The 18280-nt window shown below is 42.7% G+C and overlaps 2 protein-coding genes across 8 annotated transcripts in view; one reads left to right on the top strand and one right to left on the bottom strand.

Moving 5' to 3' along the window:
* The window catches only part of CC2D2A (coiled-coil and C2 domain containing 2A), a 73901-nt gene extending 68851 nt beyond the window's left edge, over positions 1-5050 (top strand). For all 6 annotated transcript variants that reach the window (XM_064151415.1, XM_064151409.1, XM_064151413.1 and 3 more), the window contains one exon: positions 4987-5050. In XM_064151415.1, coding sequence (XP_064007485.1) covers positions 4987-5050 — 64 coding nt within the window. The remainder of the gene's footprint in view (positions 1-4986) is intronic.
* FBXL5 (F-box and leucine rich repeat protein 5) overlaps positions 1-16941 on the bottom strand; it is a 32679-nt gene extending 15738 nt beyond the window's left edge. The window contains exons 1-4 of one of the 2 annotated variants that reach the window (XM_064151421.1): positions 16798-16941; positions 5016-5231; positions 2805-2900; positions 1870-2053 (exon numbers count right to left, since the gene is read on the bottom strand). In XM_064151421.1, coding sequence (XP_064007491.1) covers positions 1870-2053; positions 2805-2900; positions 5016-5231; positions 16798-16881 — 580 coding nt within the window. In that variant the 5' untranslated portion in view covers positions 16882-16941. Of the gene's footprint in view, positions 1-1869; positions 2054-2804; positions 2901-5015; positions 5232-6432; positions 6670-16797 lie in introns of those variants that run through there. The other variant, XM_064151420.1, reaches the window with a different exon arrangement.
* Positions 16942-18280: the final 1339 nt, after the last annotated feature.

Here is an 18280-nt window from a genome sequence, read left to right as displayed (position 1 = left end):
TCATTTTCTCAGCTGGCTGGGTTTTTCCAGCTCTGAACTCAACAGGTTCAAAAAAAGCCCTGGACAAAAGTAAACTGCTGCTACTCAGCCACAGCAAGATGAAAGCAGTACCTGCTACAAGTGAAATGCTTTTAAAAAAAGCCTTCTGCCCTAGATGGCAATACACCTGCTTTGCCACATTCCCAGGAATCACTACCACCACGTGAGGTCTCCCAGCTGAGACCATGCCCACTGAAAACACTCAACCTCTTCACTGGGACACCGCAAGAAGTTTGTGCTTAACTCTCTGCAGCTGTCTCATATCTGATTTGTAGCTTTAGCTGCATACATGGACAACTAATTTTAACTTCTAAATGGTGACAGGTTGCAAATAAAGTACTAAGTTAGAGACCAAAATTTGACCACTGTAATTAATACTTCAATGTACAACAGTGGGAAACATCGCCGATAGCTCTCCCTTATTGCCCATAGTACAGAGAGCAGTAAACGACATAAGACAACGAATTCAGTGCTTTGGATTTTGGCTGTTTTAAGAGAATGTTTTGAGGACAATTTACCTGAGGAAAAAAACCACTGATCTCTAAGAGTTTTCAAGAGCAAATCAGTAGGGATTTACTTTTGAAGTTATGACACAAACTACACAAGACTTTACAGCGACAGAAGCATCAGGTTTCCTTTTGCAAAGAGGCTTCAAAAGTGAACATAGTGTGAACTGTACCTTGTGATAACCTGCTGTTACTTCAACAGATAGTTAAATATAGTTTCATTTGATTAATCAATATGTTTATTTGCACACCTGGCAAGTTGCTGCAGGTACACTATAGAGAATTTCACACTAAAATGCAGTTAAAGCAGCACAGGACTGCAAGCTGTAGCATTTTCTTCTGGTCTTAAGAACCGGTTCAAAGATACACTCTTCCCTCTCCCTAAAGTCTAGCATAACCACTGCAGAATTACTACTGTCCCACAACTGCTACTCCAGCTAGACTTAACATCAAGCAATGTCACAAGGCTACTTCTGTCACATTCATCTGTTCAGACTCAATAGTATTTCACACCATGGACCATGATCTTTTCTGAAGGCTTCACCTGGAGGGCAGAAAATGACCAATTCAGTAGTTAAGAGAAGTCAAGATTCATTAAAACACATCTGATTAGTTTCTCAAGTTTTTCTAATTAGAGTAGCACATCTCATCCACACCATATAATCACTTCATGAGGGCTTGCTACACTTAGTCTGACATCCCAGCATTACCCTTTTGCTACATTCATTTCCCTTCTTTGGGGCACCAATTCTTCTTTACTAAATAGTTACAAGTAGAAACTGTAACCATGAACAAGCCACTCTTCTTCAACAGTCATAAAACAAGCTTCAAGTGCCGTTCGGTGGTTACCTATTTATTCAGGAAAGGTACAGCTGAACACAAATTCAATATCCACTTTAAGAACACACATTTCATCTGACCTACCCACACACTGCACAGATTCATTCCCGCACATCACTCCACACACACACACAGCTGCTTGCCCAGGAAAGTTGGGCAGTGGATTTGGGGAAGGTGAGTTACTTTTAAATTGAAATATGGTCAGTTGGTTAACTATTCCGTGTTATTAAATCATCAACAGAAAAGCTTACAAAGCAGTCATAAAAAAAAACTAAATGCAGAGTCTGCAAATAGAAAAACAATTTCAAAGTATCCATGAAATAAGAATTATCATTTCTGCCTCTTTGTTCTATCAAATATTATCACGGGAGGAAAGGGATAGGAAGAAGTTTGAAAACTGGCCAGTACCTAACTTCAGCTACATCACTGGTGTGGCTTTTTAAATTAAAATGCAGTCTAAAAATTATTTAGTTAAGTGCTTCACCTTGATCTGCCTTCTCATCCACAGAATACTTAAAGACCTTCTGAAGCTCTTCTGCTTGATTCCACTTACTAAGACCTCTGAATTCTCCAGCCTCCTTCTGTGAGCGGTGCTGTGCAATTACTTTCTTCTTAATATCTTTCAGTTCTTCATAAGTAAAGTATTCCATTAACATTGGCTGGAAAACCTACAGAGAAAAGTTTTTATAAAGCTCTGGTGCTGATGAAAACAGTTGGTAATGCTACACAGGCCAAGCACTGTCATACATGAAACGAACCTAAGGACAAGATCATGGAATTTTTGAGTTCCAGCCCTCTGCTTGCCAAGGGATCACTGCATAGTCTCAGGCAAGCTGCTGAATTGTTTTCCCCAGAAGAAAAGGGAAGTGAGTAAAGTTGTTTAAGCTATATAACTTATTGAGGTACTCACACAGAAGGCAAAGTGGCAAAGAAGAAAAATATGAGAAAGAGCTTTCTCTTGGACAGAGTTCGGAAGATTTACTCCCTCCAGAAGATGCTTCCCAGTTTTTGGATACTCATAAATCATCAGACTGGCAGTACTAGTCTGTCTTTCAAATATAGGTCAGAGGCTGTTTGGGAGTGTCGGTTTGAGTCATGAAGCACTGGTATACAGGACTTCTCCCCTTTTAAGTGTTGCTAGACAGCCCCTTAAATACACTACCTGCTGCAAACAAATCCCAGTCTCAGTGGATTTTTTGTAATCGATTTTTTTAAGGACCAGAATTTCATCAGAAATTTTCACTATGTCCACTGTTTTAGAATGTGTCACTTTGCAGCCAGAGAAGAAAAGAACAATGACACCACAGTCCTGAATGCAAATCAGCACAGCAATAAAAACCCTGAACCTCCAAACTCTGTCTATTTAGTCATTCCAGATCCCAAGGCTGATGAGCATAGTTGAGGAAAATTTTTACCTACCTCCTCTTCCTCTTTCATATGAGGAAGGAAATCCCTGGTAAAGGCTTCCAATCTCTCCTTCAGCTGTTTCGCATAGTTTAGCTGTTCATATTCATTCTGAAAAGAAAGCAAAGATTTAACTATTATCTAATCTTATCCATTCACTCAAGAGTTGAACTGTTAAACAAATCAGTGTTTCAAAATAAAGCCCATTATGTCTTCTCCATGCATGCAGCATGTTTGCTCTAATTCATGGTAAGAATGTGTTCACTTACAAAGTTTAATGACAAGCTGACAGTTTGTACTGGCCTGTTACTAGGCAGAACAAAGTATTCCCTTCTTGCCTGCTTCCAACTTTATTACCAGATAGGAATTAACCTGGTCTAATCACATTTTTACTTTGGAGCAAAGACTGAAGTCTGCCAACCCACAGTAACACCCAAAGTTCAAAGTAATACATTAATATAAGCATTTGCCTAAGAATTATTCTAGGATACAGCAATTTCACTTCATCTTTTACCTGCACACATCTTACAGGAATTAACTCCTAAATAAAGATGTAATGGACTTTTAAATGTTGAAGGTAATCCAAATCTCATCAATCAGCTTGTTCTCTATGCCTAGAAGAATCTGGGTCTGAGTCTACCCAGAATTTTGCAACATACTTAGGTTCCTCATAGTTCTACAGTAAATGCTGTCTACGCCATCAAGAAATTCTGTTACAGAAAAAAGCTTAAGACATCATCTTAAACTAACCACACCCTAAAAAAGTTAACCGCTTAATGTATCTAAAGAGACCTGGTTTTCCACACTTAACAGAATCCCACTGGCATCCTATTAGAGAAGGTATCACACAAAGCCAAGCATGGATTTTCCACTGTCTTCCACTTTTCATTTTATTAATGGAGACAACTGAAGTCAAATGTTAAGGTTTGATATGCACAAACACCACGCATGTGTCTGGAAGATCCACAGGTCAAAACTAGCCCTAAACAGTAAAATGTGATCATTCATCTGCATATTTACTATTTTTCTAACTGAAAATATGGACTATGTGCAGTAAAAAAAGTAATACGGGATGTCAAATTATTACTGCAGACTATTTGCTCAAGTGCAGGAAGAAGTAGAGTCAGGCAACCCAGAGGAAAGACACACAGCAAAATTTAAGTAGGGTTCTACTGGAACAGAATGGAATAACTCTGAGTTGTGAAAAAGCCAGCTGGAGAAATAACATTTAAAGTTTCTTGAGAACTGGAACATTAACAGCATTATTGAGCAATAGATTACTGGAAGGAGTACATGACTCACTAACAGAATAGAACAATGCCCTTTTTTTTTTCACTTCAGTAATCATCTCCGTTTGTGACAATACTACTATGCTGTATGCCACCAAAAAAAGGGACACTCAGGGTCTGCTAACAAAAAACATAATTTCCACAGTCAGAAACTATTTTGCCAAATTAACAGAGAAGTCTTCACATTTGAAACAAGCGTGTTGTCTCTCCAAAACACTCCCAGTCATACACTGAGGAGCTTTTCTCACAAAGCACACCTCTGAAAAAATGTTACTAGCAATTTAATAACTGTAATAAAAGAATTTGTCTTCTGGACTGGGAAGTTTTCACAACTATTATCATAAAACTCCCCACTTGAAGAGGGACATGGATCTGCTGGAGAGGGTCCAGAGGAGGGCTACGAGGATGATTAGGGGACTGGAATATCTCCTGATGAGGAGAGGCTGAGAGACCTGGGGCTTTTTGGTTTGGAGAAAAGAAGACTGAGAGGGGATTTAATAAATGTTTATAAATATCTGAGGCCTGGGGGTCGGCAGGGAGGACAGGCTCTGCTCACTCATTCCCTGTGTTAGGACAAGGAGCAACGGGTGTGAGCTGCAGCACAGGATCAACACAAGGGGAAACTTCTTTACTCTAAGGGTCCCAGAGCACTGGAACAAGCTTCCCAGAGGGGTTGTGGAGTCTCCTTCTCTGGAGACTTCCAAGGCCTCTCTGGATGTGTTCCTCTGTGACTTAAGATAGATTGTATGGTCCTGCTTTGATAGGGGAGTTGGACTCGATGATCTCTTTGGGCCCCCTAACATCCTGTGAAAACACAAACGTTTCTTCTTCCTCTTTAGTTTATTTACACAGAGTCTTATTAGTTTGCCTCAACATTTAATCGGGTAATCACAGCATGTTTTCCCTAGGATACAAGTCCTTCTCACAGTCTACTTACCTTCACATTCTTCAATCCCTTCTCGAAGAGGCTGAGCATTTCTGAGAGCTTGTTGTCCGAGTGCACGTTGTACACCGTCCGACTGCGCTGCTGCAGCAAACCGATGATACACTCATTTTCAATCTGCTCATGCATTTTAAATTCCTTGAATGTGGCATATAGAGACTGCAGAAGAGCCCGAAAGTCATTGTTGTTGGAGAAGTTGGTCTTGGAAAGCTAGAAGGGATCAAAAAGAAAAGGTCATTAAAAAAATAAACTTAAAAAAAAAATCAATGAAAATCACCTCAGAATCAAGTCAAATCCTTAGAGTAAGTATTGGGGTTCTGTGATTCATTGCTCCTGTTATTTACACCATAAAAGCTGAAAAGTTTCAGCTCTATAAAGAAAATTGGCAAAAAAAGAGATTGATTTTGCAATCCCAGCAACTCACTTCAAAGACATCAAAAATTAAGAGTAATGGATGCTTTTCATTTCAAACTTTGGGTGCAGCAGATAAAAATCAGAGCTGCAAGCGCACAGACAGGAATACACAAACCAGCCTTCTACTAGACTAGAAACTACTTCCCTGTAATGTACCCAATTGGAGAATTAAAATTTCATTTAATACACCTTCAGCCAGAATTAGTACTGCTGTTTGAATCCTCAGGTTAAGAAACGTTTATGCCATGTTCTAGTTAATGTAACTTGCAATTATTCACACAGAATTCACTATTATTTTAACCTTCAGCACTAACTTGCCATTTGATTTGTATCTGTTAACAGGAACTGACACTAATTGTATTTAAAAAAAAAGCTCAGGTATGTGTTTGCTTCTACAGTCCATTAAAACAAACCATTCACACTGCAATTCTGTTAACTCCTCACAACAAGTTAACAGAACAGCTCTACAACAATACTGTGCTTTGTGAATGTTTACGTCGAGTAACAGATTTAATTTTACAATTCTCTGATTTCCAGTGGCCCATCAGAGGGGGAAAAAAAGAAACTACAAGTTTCGGCAGTATTATAGGGAATTAGTGCTAATTACAGACATTTAACAAAGCATAATACATGCAATAATTCACATGGTTAAGTGTGCTGGATATAATCAGACACATTCTGAAGGCAACTCATTCCACATGAATGGGCAGAGTTTAAGAAAACAGAAAAGCAGTATGGTAACTTCTTAAAGGGAGATCATCCTTGAGATGACAATGTAGTTATAGCACTGGCCTCAAGGAGACAGTAAAATCAAAGTTGTATTTAAGCAACACAAACCTATCTTGTGAAACACTGAGATAAACAAATGTAGAAAGATTTCCGGGTAGAAACCAATGCAATCTCCCCAACTGGGCAGGTAACTGAAAGGCCAAGCCACTGCCCAGATCTGCATTTCAGTCCTTATTAGGAAGCCATTATCACAGACCCCAGAGCCTACCTTTGGGGATTTGTGCCATCCATAAGGAATGATAGGACCCACCAAGTGAATGTGACCTGTACTAGCTCTTGGAGGTTTCCAATGGACTGAGAACAAACAATCCAGACAAAATTCTAGGTAACAGGACAGTGCCATTTTCACACACGTACAGTCACTGTTAGCAACTGCATTTTCCTTTGGTGGGTGTCGAAAAACAGTATTTTTCCTATCACGTTTTACTCTGTGTGCAGCTCCAAGAATCACAGCCTACAGCACACTGCTAAAATACAAGAATACTAAAAAAAAAAAAATATTTTCATTCTGAGAAGAAGCCTCTGGAATATGCAGAAGTGGTTTAGTTGACAAAGACTCTTGATTCTAAGGTGCTTATTAGAAATGGGAATTTGAGACATACATTCACACAAAACATACACATCAAAAACAACCACTGAGATACCTAAAACTTCTATCATTTAAAAAAAGAAAACACCATAAATGTACTTATTCACTCTGACATTGCATCGCCACTTCCTGGCAACTACTTACAATGCAAACAAAACATGCTGGATGTCTGCCAAGTGCTTATGCAACGCCAAGTCAGCTCTGCATACTCTACCTTACATGCAGTACATGTGAGCAAAATGACTGTCATTATGGAGAAATACATTCACTTGGCCTTGGCAGAGATAAAAAGACAGGGTAAAGCTAGGGCTTGGAGGCTTTTTTCCCCAGTATCTTTTAGGATTTTTTCTGACCAGTTGGTCTATGTGATGCACTGAGTTAGGATTTGAGGCACGCATCAAGTACCTTTCACAAATGGGGAAAGACCTTGGTTCCCAAAGACCATTTTTATCCTATGCTAAGCTCAGAGAAAGCAACATACAAAGCAGAAGTACCAGGTGAAACTGAAGGGTAGAGTCTCCACCACACTGAAATCAGAAGTCTAAACAAAGATGTGTGCAGACATCTCTTCAGTGTAGTTACTCACCTGCAGCCACTTGCCATTCAGACCTCAAGAATGGTGAAGTTTAGTTTCTAACATAGCATTTCTCCTAAAGGCTGTCTCCAAATTGTTCATTCTACTCATAAGGGTCTACAATACCTGAAGTCAGTCCCTAAAGATCCTTTTCCTCCCAAACACTTGGCATTTTAACTGATGTGAAAACATAACCAAGGCTGAAGTGTGTAACAGAAAGATTACACAAAACTACAAGGGTTTGCTGTTTGTCACAAAATTGGTCCTCATACAAAATAGCATTTTCTCATCCCCCTGACTCAAAATCTTTTCAGGAGTCAAACCTCTGTTGAACGTACCTATTATCATCCATAAAATTGGAATAAAGAATCCATTTGTGCATGCAACTTAAGAATTCCCATTATAATTGCCTCATCGTAGAAGCCACTGTAAGAGGAAAGGTTCACCTCTGCTACTCAGGCTTCCACCAGATAATCGAAGAGATTAGGAACTATGGAGAGGATACTGAAGTTTAATGACAGTACTTGAATCAGCAATTGGTATATTAAAAAGGTCACCCGACTCTGAGGAAACCTGGCTTGGCAGAGGACAGGTAGCCTAGCAACAAAGTCACTCGGTCGGATCTGTAATTTCATTACCAGGATTGATGAAGTCTTATGACAGGGGACCAAGACTATTAACACATAGCAGCTGCTCCACTCCAAGGTCCACTTTTCACCAGCTCCACACACCAATACCTAGTGCAGGAGTTCAGTAGCACAGAAAGAACGCAACCAACATCCAAACTCAGATGGAGAATCCCAAGAGAATGGCAACAGGGAGGAAACTGACTGCATTAAGGATATTTGCTGACTGGTCAAAAATAAATGGCTGTGCCTGTGTGATTCCCAAGCAGATTACAATAAAACTGTCACGGACACAGATCCATGGGAACTTTCTGATTTTTTTTGAAGGCACTACACTTAAACAACCTAAGCTGGAAAACAACATAACTATGAGAAATTGGAACAGGAAAGGGAAAAAATCCTGTGCTCAAAGATTACAAAATTGAAAATGGAATCATCACTTCAGGTTAGAGAAATAAAAAATGGCTACAGATTCACAAGCTGCTTTGTTTCAAACAAGTTTCCCCATGAGTAACTAACTTCTGAACAACGACCAACCCTAAAAATCCCCTCTGGAATGTAGAAATAAAGGTAATTTTTCTTTCTTTTCCATATGTAATATTTTGAATAGGTCATTCCTACATATTCTGCTTTCCATGCACAACCACTGTGCTCCTTAAGCAGGTAAATGCTACTGGAGGTGAAATCAAGATAGAGTATCCTCCATGATCAATGCAGACTGGATTTCTACCACTAGTTAACTCAGCAGATTTAAAACTCATTTGAAGAGTTTTCGTTAGGAGGCTGGCAGACCACTGATTACAAAACTAACCCACCCACATTTTTAGAAGAGAATGCCACCAGGAGGAAGGAGGGAAAAAAAAAGTTAAAACAAAACAAAACACAACAGCATGCATGTATTTATTAGTCAGATACAACTTTTCATTCATTTCACACATTTTTAGGTATTAGCATTTTGCACAGTCAATAGCACTAAAAAACAAAGGACAGGAACTTGGATGCTGGAGATACGAGCAAAAAAATGGAGGGACAAAGACAAGGTGTGCCTGTGTGAACATCAAGAGCAGGTGCCTTCATTTTACACTTAAACTGCTGTAAATTAGGGGGTGGAGAGGGAGGAGAACACACAAGAAGCAGCAGCCCTGCCCCAGCTTCTAGATGTACATTGCTGCAATGTGCTCTAACGATTCTGCAGCTTGCAAGATGAACCCTTTTGGAGTACTGACGCAGTGAGAAGTGGGGTAATTTTTTCACCTCATCAGCGCATTAACTGCGCAGACAGCCTGCAGTGACACCCACTTACACGCAATGTCTTACTAAGGAATCCACAACTATTTGTTTGTATTGTCCCCAGAGAAGAACTACAGTGTCAAATAACTTAACAGAAAGGATGACTGCCCAGTCAGTGTCGTTTTTAAGTAGAGGTATGCAAGGTGAGAGAATTAGCTAAACTGCTGCACACTTCAGCTACTCCAATGACTGAAGCCTTGAATAAGAGCAGCAACACAGGGTTTTCTACCCTCGGTGCTCTTCTTGGCTGTAAGTCAATTCAAAATAAGAGTAATTAGTAAGGCAGGCAGGACAGGATCTGGCAGAACTCAACAAGAAATTCAAAACTTTCAAATGCCCATCTGTCTCTGTAAAATCCTCCCATCAGTTATTTTGCATCTTAACTAAAATCTTGAAATAGTCTTTCAAAAAATGGAAAACCAAAACAAAACCAACATCAAGGAAATAAAAAAAAATAAACCCCACCACCCAACTCAAGCACCTCACCCAACACTCAAAGGATAATTTTTCAGTTGATACACTGTGGAAGGTAGATAGAATTACTCTATTTTTCCAAAAGCATAGGGAACAGAGCAGGTACAATCTTGTACTCTCTGCTTTGAAAGGCTAAGGTTAAGCTGATAAATGTCAAGCATAGGAGCACAGCAGAGGTGGAAACAAACTGCTTCGGTTTCATTTTTGGTGGTGTCCTGCTTATCATTCCCTTGCCAACACACTACCAACACAATTTTGTCCAAGGAACACCTGTAGATCAGTTTTCAAATGAGGGAGGCCTTTACACAGATACAAAAAAACGATGTGGGATTGACTGAAACAACATTTTCAGTGACGCAATTGCTATAAGCTTCAGACCCTGTTACCGACAGGAGCAGGAAGCACAGCTCAGAAAGCACCAGCTACAATCAGCTAAGCCTCCTCCACCATGTGGCTTCCACAAGCACAAGTCTACCAGGGACAGAGACACAAACTATCACTAGGTCTGCAGGGATGAACATCCCCCAAAAAAAAAAAATTAAAGAAAAATTTAGTAATGACCAAAAAAGACAAAGGCCTCAAATGAAAGCAGAATGAATGCTCACAATGATGCTGTTACACAGGGATCTGTGTCACGGCATTTCTCATGCACATTTCAGATGCCATAGATGACTTCTTTCCTGTCTTACACACTCGAAGAGATCAGCTCCTAAGAGCAGGCATTTGGCCTTCTGTGAGGACATATTCAAAGTCCCAAGAATAAAATAACAGCACTCAAGGCACCTCTCCTCTCCTGCTGAGTAACTCACAGACTATAAACACGGCAAAAATGCCTTTGCTCCCCTGCATCAGCCTCACTGCAATTTCTCAACACAATCAAAGACAGGCACCGGAAAAATTTACTACCCTGGCTTAATCCATCTTGGGCACTACCTGCAAAAACAAAGCCCAGTGCCTCAAGCATTGCAACTTGCACCCTAGAGAGCTGCATAACATCTGCATGAACACCAGTACACACTAATTACAGCATACAGCTTTTTAGAAGACCTGATTCTCTGGTGGGGTTTTCTGGTGGGTTAGTTTGGTTGGGGGGTTTTGTTCGTTTCTTTTGGGGGTTGTTTTGGTTTGGGGTTTTAGGTGATTTGTTTATTTGTGGGGTTTATTTGTTTTTTGGTGCATGCCATGGAATAGGAGAGAAAAAAAAAGGTTACTGCTTAAAGGAGAGAAGGGTGAGTTGCTACTGCTCTCCAGAACAGCTGGAAGAGAGGACAAAAGAGCAGAGCGACATGCAAAGAGGTGAAGAGAAAACTTTTTTCCTACAGTTCAAGGGGAAAAAAGGTGCAAAGAAATTATAAGGGAAAAAAAATCTACTACTATGGTGTAAGTAAATATCCCCAGATTCTTCTCATGAACATAAAAGAGAGACAAAAGGGTGAAGCACATAATATGCAAAAATAAAGCAGGTGTTCTGCTACACAAAAAAATGAAGAGACAGAAGCTTTGAGTTGGCAATAGAAGCTAGCAGTGTCCTGAAAAAAAAAAATGAAGCAATCTTGCTGTTCAGGTCTGAAGAACCTCACTTCAGGCTCAAATAGGTTTCATCACTATTGTCTCCTATTTAAGACCTCCTCTGGTACATTAATTTAGGTGCATTTGCTTTAAAAATGTAGATATATAAAGCACGTTGTCACTTTCAGATTCATCTTCAAAATATCCTTCGCCGTGAAGAATTAATTCCAAGCTGCCATTTCCCAGCAGGTATATGGAAAGACAACTAGCAGAGTCTCTGATAATATAGGGGCATGAATAGAGAATTGCTCACCTACCTCTGGATGCTAACAAGGAGGTTTAATTTCCTTCCATCAAGAATGAAGGAATTTCCTTCCATCTTCTGCATGCATAGCCCATCGTTTGTGGATTTATGAACACTAAGCATCCTAAGCAACTGCTTACACATTCTAGACATAGGTGAAGGTAAGTGCTCAGTGACGCAGAATGTTAATTGCTAATAACCAAATACTATGGATTTCCATATCAACACACACACATTTGGAGAAACAGCAGAAAATGAATGGCAGAGTACTTTTAAAGGTAAAACTAAAGCTATAGCAATGTTTGTTGATTAGAATTAGATTTATCTTCACGAAACAGTCATTTTCTGTTCTCAAGGACAGCGAGCAAGAAATATTTCACTTTGAAACAGGAAGTCAGAACACTGATAATTTGTATAGCTTTCTGCTTTCTGTCCCCCTCACCACCACAAAAATTGTAATCATAATGTGGTTGTATAACTCCCTGTGCAATGCTTTACAACATCAGCTCAGCTTCATTCAGAAGTATTTTTCACTCCTAAAATGGTTCATCTGCAATATCCTTATTGCAAGAACATTACAAATTTAAAACATGAAATCAATTCATCCTCTTCAACGCAATGCTTGCAAGGATGAGAAACAACTGAAGCGTAATAGAAGGCTACTGAAGCAGACAGAAGGGTTAAAGAGAAATCAAGTTATCAGAAGAAACCAGTATTAGGAAACAAAGAGAGGAACTTCTAAGCTATATGGAAGTTTTGAAAAGAATCCTAATAAAATAACCGAGAACTTATCACTGCAGATAAGTAGAACAGAACAGCATTTAGACTTTAAACAAGGAGGGCAGAAGACACAGAAGTCGAGATATATATATACCTAGATCTAAGAGAAAGGATACTTTAAGTCAGCTGTTTAAGAGGAAAGGTAGAGGTGAGAGCAGTACAATTAAACGTCTTCTTTGCTCAAGTCTTCATAAGGAAATTAGGAAAAATATTTATGGTGACTTTTAACAAGGTGTCAGAAGCATAGGCTAGAAAAATATTAGTTAAATATTTATACAGCTTCAGTGGATTCAAGTCAGCAGAACATGACAAAATTGATCTGAATTTCCTGGAAGAACTAGCCGAAGTAATTATTAAACCATGAGAAATAACTGCAGAGATCTTTTGTAGAATGGTGAGATCACAGAAGACTGAAGTCATGCAAACAGAAGAAAGAACTTAGATGTTCTTGATCAAACATTGAAAAGGTTTCACAACAAAGCCGAGCTATTAAAGCAACTGTTTACTTCTTCAATGGTTAGTTCTGTTTCCTTCTCCCATGCTGCCAGCCTGGTTCTGGAGCTTGTCTGACCTCTTTGTGAGCCAGTTTTAGTGAATCACCTTTCGCTTCAGTGCCCTAGATGAACTAGCTGCTCATCAAGAGGCCAGAGAAGCACAAAGGACATCATCAACAATTAACCCTTCCAGCAGCAGCTAGTTTTTAGATCCACTCAGTCACAATATGAAGCTTCACACTAGTTCTTGAGAGGCAGACACAAAAAGTCACCAATGGCCTCTAACTGCATTACAGCATCTACAGAGCGACTGTTTTTCCCATTCCTTTGATGCAGATGAAATTTGCAGGGTGGTTGTATAACAGGAAGATTTGAAAACATGTTCCTTGGCTGCAGTAACTCCACAAGACTGCAGGACGCTTGGAATCCCATTCAGTAACAGCAGGTGTCTTGCCTCTGGGGAAGGCCCAGGCAAAATTTAATGGCAGAACAGAGCCTGCTACTTGAGTGGCCCTGGTCTTGAAGTAACAAGTCAGCCAGCACAGATTTGTTTAGAAAAAACAACCTGATTGCTTTTGCTGAGATAACTAATCTACTTAAGAAGAAGATGATACATGTTACAGATCATGGTTTTGATAAGGTTTTTGATAATGTTCTGCCTTACAACACACTGGTAAGAGTCTATGGAAAACGCCTGGGTAGTTAGAGCACTTGCAATAAGTGCTCTCCAGCCACAGCTACCAATGTTTCCTGCAAACCGCAGCGGCACTTTCAGCGTGCGATCAGCTGAAATTTGTTCTGCCTCATGACATATATGATACTTTCAGCCACAGACAGCACAGCAGCAAGGCTGGTAATACAAGAGTGGTGCAGGAGTCAAGATCACAATGCAGAAACAGTCTGGACTGGATTCTGACATGCTGACTGGGATAAGAGCATGTGCCTGCTACAGGATAGAAGTCTAGTGACAAATACGGGAGAAATTTGAAGATCAGTGCTGAGAGAAGCATGGGACTGTAGAGACACAAAGCAAGTCTGCTGATGTCAAAGAAAAAAAACTGCAGAGCATCACACCTAAGATACATCTGCTCAACACCAGCAGTGCCCCACTCTGCACACAAGATTGCAAGAAAACAGACACAATTAGACTGAGGTTTCACAGTAGCTTAAGCCGTTCTAGTTGCTGGCTGTCACAGTCCCACCCTCTGCCTCACGCTGGCTTCGCCACTCATCTGACCAGCGCTTGCTGGCAACACTATACCAGCAAAAAAACTACCCAGCTTCAGAAAACAAAAATGATTTCTGCCAGCTTTGAGCCTTTGTGAGTCACCTCAAGTGCTGATGGGAGCACGAAAGGCATGCAGTCATAGCAGTGGCAGTCGGAGAGCTTAAACTGTTACAGCGCAGCGCAACAAGTAGAGCGAGGTAGGGATGCACAGCCCATGCGGTGAGGTAGAAGGAATCGGCTTGCCTAGGCCAGGGTAGCCAAGATGGAGGACGCAGCTGCGATTTCAAAACGAGCACAAGACCTTCCAGAAAACGAAGAGAGGTTCAGTAGAGAGGAAAACAGAATCTGCTCTATTTGTGGCAAAGATGACGTCAGGCATTAGGAAAAGCATTTTAACTGTACGGACTGTCTGCTGTGGCGCGACACTTCCTACAGGGGGGCACAGCCTCTGAGGCCCTAAAGAACCCATTTATCATCAGAGGCAACAGATTTGATAATTCTGAGGGTTTCCTTGCTAGTCATTATTCAAGCCTAGGGCTCTGTGTACGATGCAGATAAAAATGCCACTTAAGAATGTAGCAAACATAGCGAGATGTCTGCCAGCAACAGTTTAAAAAGCAGGGTAAATCTCCTAACGCATCAAGCATCCTAAACGTCCACTTCAGTGTCCTGCCTCACATCAAGCCCTGGAAGAACAAAATAAACTGTGCGTCTCTCTCCTAAAAGATTATTTAGGTACCCACATTTATAGCCACCAGTAACACTACAGTTGTTTCCCTGAAAAGCAATGCATGGATCCACTTACGTACTGGTGCAATTTACTAAATTCAGACAGCCACTGTGTTGCAGTGTGCACGGAACATGAAGAACATCAAGTAAAACGCAATTCTCGAAATTAAAGACCCCTCAAGGAGAAACTAAGCTTACAAAGAGCGTGGCTTTAGAGATTATAATTGCCATTCAAGCAGAAATACAGTCTTATCTAATTACAGCATCTCAATCAGACAAGAAGGGAAGTCAAACACAGTTCAGCTTTTTCTGACGCAAAGCTAGCACCACCCTAATGCAAAGGTCATAGGCCAGGCACAGCCTCCAAGTTCTGAAACACGGTTAAAGGACGCAGGATTGAATACTTTTAAGTGCCATTCATTCCTTTCTCAAAGGGAAAAAGATCTAAGCAAACTCCCATATAAAAAATATTCAGAAAACTGGTATGATGATGATGATTGCAAACAGGGTAGTTTCAGTTACATTTGCCCATACTTAGGAAAATTAAACAACCCATCATTCCCACTCAGGCAGCTTTACTTTTACCAAGACATGGTAAACTGGGTCAAAACTTTGTGGGAGGTTCAACAGCAATAACAGAAACGCCTCTTTAGAAACAAAATCCAAACTACTACAGGATCTGAAGGTTCAAACTTGTTTAGCTGCTGTCAACACTATGCTAACACTGTTGCTGGGGGCCAGAGGGGGAAGAGAGTCGCACTTATTCATGGAGTTATTCGTTTCCCCTCACTGCTCTGTTAAAATACTAGTTTTCATGCCACCACAGATTAAACTGTAAATACACAGATAAAAGGCAAACTACACAAGGCCTCACCTTCTCCCCCCCTCAGCCCATTCACTCAGCTTGGTCAATCGTCTAACTTACATTTTCTTTACCCTATCACCAAACTGAGCAGTGTCCCACGAATGGACCTGATGAACCCCAAGAGCATGTGGAAAAGGGGAGATGGGGAGAAAGCGAGGACTCCCTCCTCCTGCTGGCAGCAGTAAACTACTATACTGTCTCTCATATAACTTCACTCTCCTTTAAAGTGTCTGTGAGCCAATCTGGTTCTCCAAGCAGCCGTTTATGTCCAGAGATCGGAGGCACCACTGCTTTCAGTACGAGTGCTGGGTTTGAAGTACTTGCCTGAAATGCTCCCATCACATTCACAGCTGCTGCAGCAAAGTTTGCCTTTCAGGTGACACATCAGCCTAGACTGCTAACTACCTTGATGCACAGATAAAAACTACTTTTGTCCACGAGTAAAATCACACATATTTCAACCAAAACGCCCTACTTAGCGAATCTCCACGCTACTCACCAATCAAAGGAGGAGATAAAACGCAAACACAGCCGATGGCAGACTGTTAGCTAGCTGCCTGGCCTGGCACCGGTTAATTAACGTGAAGCGACGGGCCTCACCACCTGCCTCCCCGCCGCGCCCCTCAGCGCCACAGCCGCTCTGGGGAGCAGCTGCTCCGCCACGAGGAGCCACGGCGGGGCCGATCGCCCACTGCTCAGCCTCGGGTTAGCAGTCCCGGGAGCGTGAGCGCCGGCACCCCGCTCCCCCAGGGCCCAGCGGGTGGGAAGAAGGCGGGAAGGCGTGGTCCCCGCGGGGAAGCGCCGCTCCGCCACAGCTGAACAACCCCGCCGGGGGCCAGAGCGGATCCCGGCAGAGCCACTAAAGCACGAGAACCGAGAGGAGCCCCGGCCCAGCCCCGAAAGTACCGATAAGCGCGTGGGGAGCAGCGGGGAAGGCGACGCCACCAGCTCCGCTATCCGCGGCGGAGAGGGCCGGAGCGCCCAGGAGCCCCGAAGCAGCAGCGGTGCGGAGAAGTTGCCGCCGGGGCGGCAGGGCGCTGACAGCTGCGCACTCCCGAAATCCTCCCTCCCGCCTCAGGAGAGCGGCACAGAGGCCACTGCTGACCGATACCTTGTCGCAGTAGAGCCCCACGAGCTGCTTCATCCGCCAGTGCGGAGCCGAGAAAACATCCACCTCCTCGGGGAAAGGAGCCATGTTCTCCCCATAGAGCCCCGCCGCTAACGGCGGCGCTGCCAGCCCTTCTGCGCAGGCGCGGCTCGCCCGGAGAGCGCCCCGCCGGCCGCCGCGTCACGTGAGCGCGAGCGCCTCTGCTGCGCGCCTGCGCCCGCCCCTGCCCGCGGGTGGTGGCCTCGGCGAGGAGCGGGCGCGGTGCGGCCCGGGGCCGCGAGTGGCTATTGGCGGCCCACGGTGACCGCTTCCGCGGTTCGTGCGCGGCGAGCAGGGCTCAAAGGCTAGGCTTGCGGGGGAAGGGAAGGCTGAGCAGAGATGCGGGACGGGCTCTCACCGGTGCAGGCGGGCTCAGAGTCTGCGCCCCTGTCTCAGCCCGTGGTGGCGAGTCCCCAGTCCCGCTGGGTAATCTGGCGCGCCGCGGCTCGGCAGTGTTCATGCCTTTAATTAGACCAGAAGGAACCGAAAGTTGAGCTGTGCATTTACATGAAATAAAACTCACTTGGCATGTGGGGAGATGACGACATGGGGGGAACCAGGCAGAATCAGAATGGTGAGAGTGGGAAGGGGCTCCTGGACATCATGTAGCCCAGCCCCCTGTGCTAGAGCAGAGCCGCCGAGAGTCAATAACCCAGCAACCCCCCAGGCGGGTTTTGAATGCCTCCAAAGATGGGAGATTGTGCAGCTTCGCTCGCCAGCCTGATCCAGGGTTCTTGTCACTCTCAAAGTGGAAAAAAAAGAGAGTGTCTGCAGACAAAGCCGTGTTCGAAAGGGAAGGTGTCTGATGTGTCCCAAACCAGGCTGCCGTGGGGAATCCATGCCCAACTTTGCAGCATTTGTCAAATAAGCACAGTTAGGTTTTCAGTTTAGGAAACAAAAGGAGGAAAAACAGCAGCCTTGGGTACTCATCTGCCCGTGCAACAGTTGAAGCAAGAATCCACCAGAAATGAGAGTCCATGTGAGCTGGACCAAAAGCGTAAGTCTGGGCCCAATAGCAATGCGTAGTGCAGCTGCCAAGCCACCTGGCAGTGTGTAGTAAACGGCTCCAAGAAGTGCAGTCAATAAATGCAGCAGGCCTTTCCGACTGAGAGCTACAGCACAGAACTGATGTTGCAGGTATCAAATAGACAAAGCTAGCTAGTTTATTGATGTGAGTAGTTCATTGTAAGCTGGTTGAAATGTATTGAGCAAAGGCATTTTTAGTCAAGCATTTGTCAGTTTGGGAATAAAATAGAAAATTACTGTAGGTAAAAGTAGTAGATAGGGAGCTGAGAAGGAGAAATCATGTGATGAGGGTTAGCTAGATTATGCTGTGCACAATAATCTTTTTATCTCTTTATCTGAGGAAATGAGGCTTAAGCAATTGCAGCATTGGGTGTTTCCTTCTCATCTTTTCCACCTCCAAGGACTTCTGAACATGCTGACC

Source organism: Pogoniulus pusillus, chromosome 11, assembly GCF_015220805.1.
Source record: "Pogoniulus pusillus isolate bPogPus1 chromosome 11, bPogPus1.pri, whole genome shotgun sequence".
In the NCBI taxonomy this organism is placed as follows: Eukaryota; Metazoa; Chordata; class Aves; order Piciformes; family Lybiidae; genus Pogoniulus; species Pogoniulus pusillus.
Note: the sequence above shows the minus strand (reverse complement) of the source record. Positions and strands in the feature narration are given on the sequence as shown.